This window comes from Nymphaea colorata, chromosome 2 (genome assembly GCF_008831285.2).
Source record: "Nymphaea colorata isolate Beijing-Zhang1983 chromosome 2, ASM883128v2, whole genome shotgun sequence".
Classification (NCBI taxonomy): domain Eukaryota; kingdom Viridiplantae; phylum Streptophyta; class Magnoliopsida; order Nymphaeales; family Nymphaeaceae; genus Nymphaea; species Nymphaea colorata.
This window is the reverse complement of record NC_045139.1, coordinates 26,081,261-26,084,616: the sequence shown is the minus strand read 5'-3', so window position 1 is coordinate 26,084,616 and position 3,356 is coordinate 26,081,261. Positions and strand designations below refer to the sequence as shown.

General features: G+C 43.4%; 1 protein-coding gene across 1 annotated transcript; it reads right to left on the bottom strand.

Moving 5' to 3' along the window:
- Positions 1-1,069: 1,069 nt before the first annotated feature.
- LOC116248924 (probable xyloglucan glycosyltransferase 8) lies at positions 1,070-2,751 on the bottom strand. The gene is made up of 3 exons (XM_050076321.1): positions 2,742-2,751; positions 1,981-2,097; positions 1,070-1,668 (listed from the first exon to the last, which is right to left on the bottom strand). Exons 2-3 carry the CDS (start codon positions 2,017-2,019, stop codon positions 1,408-1,410), a joined length of 300 nt encoding a protein of 99 aa, XP_049932278.1. The 5' UTR covers positions 2,020-2,097; positions 2,742-2,751; the 3' UTR covers positions 1,070-1,407.
- Positions 2,752-3,356: the final 605 nt, after the last annotated feature.

Genomic DNA, 3,356 nt, shown 5'->3' with positions numbered 1-3,356 from the left:
CCGCCGTCGCCGCCACTGCCGTCGTTGCCATCGCCGTTGCCGCCGCCGCCGCCGTCGTTGCCATTGCCGCCGCCGTCGCCGCTGCCGTCGTTGCCATCGCCGCCACCGTCGCCGCCGCCGTCGCCATCTTCCCTGAGTTTCGGTCGTGGGTAAGGAGGAGACGGTAAGAGGAAAACGAAGGAGAAGAGAAAGCGAGGGAGGAGAGACGGCGTCGGGCTCCCTCGCGTGGGGCTAGGGTCCGGGTCTGGACCCTGACCCGACCCGCTCTGCCCAAACGCCTCGCGTTACATCCTACCCTCCTAAAAAAAAAAATTCGTCCTCGAAATTTAGATCATACCTCAGTGCAAGAATAAATGTGGATATCTCTTCCGCATGTCCTCCTCAGGTTCCCATGTGCTCTCCCCTTCAATCCATGGTACTGCCATTCCACCTTCACTAAGGGGTCGTTTGCTAGCATGGAATTATGGAATTCGAAATATATTTCTGGAAATATATTTTCTGGAAAAAGGGAATGGGAAAAATTTTTCCGATTCCCATTTTGATGAGTGTGTGATAACTCAGAAATATATATCCAGAAACATATTTCTGTGTTTGATTTTTAAGAAACATATTTCCAGATTTTCAGAAATACATATCTTAGTTTGATATAAGAAACTTATTTTCAGAATTTTTTAAATAGAACACATAAACAAAAAAAGTAAACCACCGTGTAACATTTGACCATGTTCAAGCGTAAGCCCATGGCACCGTTGATATGTTTCCCACAAGATTTTGGAATAAGAAAAACATATCATGGATGTCCTCATACGAGTTTGCAGGGCTCTAATAGACACAGGTATTTATGAATTTCTGACTAAAACACCATACTTCAGTAATCAAATTCAATGCAGAATTTCTAACTAAAACACCATACTTTAGTAATCAAATTCAATGCAGAACCAGACATGCAATATCAAATTGCAATAACAAACTACATAGTCTGAAAGCTTACAACCACCACAACAGGAATGTACAGAACTTGAGAAGAGTGAGAAGGTTGCATGTGTTTAATAGAACATTGTACCTCTAGATTTGAAAAATCCCAATTGATCTTGTAAAGAGAATCCAAATGATGCCACTGGCAAATCAAAAATACAATGTATATTACAAGATTCAAACCAATTCTCCTTGAATCAAATCAACAAATCACTAACAGGATTTTTAAGAAGAATAACATAAAAGTTAACCAAGGAGATACTCTGATTAAAGGCAATGGAAAAGGCATTTCGTACAAACCTCTGTGCCAACAGGGAATGCAGCTATCCAAAGATCTTCCTGCAAGAAGGAACAAATATTACACGTAGAAACAAACAGTTGAAAATGATGTGAATACTAACATAATAAATTAATGCAATGAAACACACAAAATCAGCAGTCAATACAGGCAGATCGCACAGGTGCTAAACAAAACTGAAAATAGGCTGCCGACTTGAGATTACCAGCCTTATAGCCAGTCCTCACTAGGCGGTGGCGGTAGACAATGTTCACACCCCGCTGGCTCCATTTTGAAACCTCGGCTCTGATCAAACACTGGATGCTCTCATCGTCTGAATCATCCAGAACTTGAATCAACAACCGGTCCTTAGGCCAGTCTAAGTGGCAGACAGTAGAGATAGATTGCTCGTAGACCTGCCATCATTAACAGCTCCACTATCAAAACAAATAAGAAAAAAACTGCAGTTTTCAATACACTACCATCTAACTGTGTCGAGGACATTTCTCATGAGACCTTCAAACTAACACTTCTTGTCATGCAAATCTTGATCAAGCAACAATTGTATAGGTGAATATCAGATCTAGCATTCGTTGAAACCCACTTGCTGTTATAAAATAAAACAGATATGTTTTGGTATCCTTGAAAGTGTATAAGCAAACAACAATTATATCAGAGGAAGTGTAGGAGACTGGCAGAATTCAAAAAAGGTGTATCCAATTTCTTACCTCCCTCTCGTTGCACATAGGAATCTGAACAAGAACCATGGGGTACTCGTATCCAGGCTGCTCTGCGTCTTCTGATTTGAAAGGATCACCTTTGATTTGAGGTTTAATCTTCTTATACTTGATCCAGAAACAACCAATACACAGAATCATCCGATCAGCAGACTGAATAAGGAACAGAACAACACAGAAGTTTGACAGTGCCTGAATCGCGGGAGCAATGTAGTCGGCTCTAAACGACAACCATGACAAGTAAATTGCGTGCAAGAAACCTTGAATCTCAGACGTATGCAGCATGCCCATCAAGTTCCAGCACAGAGAAGTTGGGGTTCTCCATTGTCACCACAACAGGAGTTCCCCGTCCTTGTCTAGCTAGACCAACAATCTGAGAAATCAAATTTCTGGGCCATCTTTTCCCTCTCTTTCCTCCTACCCACTTGAAAAAATCGCCGACAGTTGCAGAAACAACAATTGCAGACAGGGAAAACCCTACACCGCCGACACCACACTCTTTAAAACTACAAAACCCACTGTTCACCACCAAAACATAGCTCCCCCCTCTCCCTTCTCCACGCTACCCCACACTCAGGCACATTTGCGAATCGCAGAAAGAGGATAGGAGACGATCATCCAAGAAAAAACGGAAACCCTAAAAGTTTCTAGAGATCATACACAGAAAAGAATGAAGAAAAACCCTATCTTCAATCCACAAGAAGCCGGAGACAATGGGAGACGATCTCCGACTCCCTACCACCAGGAATTACCTTCGGCGTCGAACTGGGAACATCTACGATGGAAACCCCAAAGCGAGACAGAGGGAGAAAGAAAGAGAAGGCCGAAGAAAGTGACAGAGCGAGAGAGACGACCAGGGGATTGAAGCAGCAGTGCGGCAGGAGGTTGAGAACGATGAAGCACCGGCAGGAGGTTGAGAACGATGAAGCACCGGCAGGAGCAAGACGCGAGAGGCAGCGGCAGGAGGAAGACGCGAGAGGCAGCGGTAGGAGGAAGACTCGCGCGAGCCCTAACGGTCACAAAAATAAACCCGGAAATATGTTTCCACCCCTCGCGGTGGAAACATGTTTCCGGAAAAATATTTTCGGAAACGAGTTTAACGGCTCCAAAAATATTTCTGCGTTTGATAAAACCGGAAATTTTTTAAAATTTGAAATTTTTTTCTTGTGCTACATGATATTTTCTGCCCGTCAAACGGGCCCTAAAGGAATTCTTTTCGTGCGAAGCACTTGCTCTCTTCGATCCACAATTCTAATAGGTTTTTCTTCCGTTGTCAGATCATCTTGCACCCGAATACCTTGAAAATCAATCACATGAGTCGGATCTGGTACGTACTTTTGAAGCATGGAAACATGAAAAACGTCATG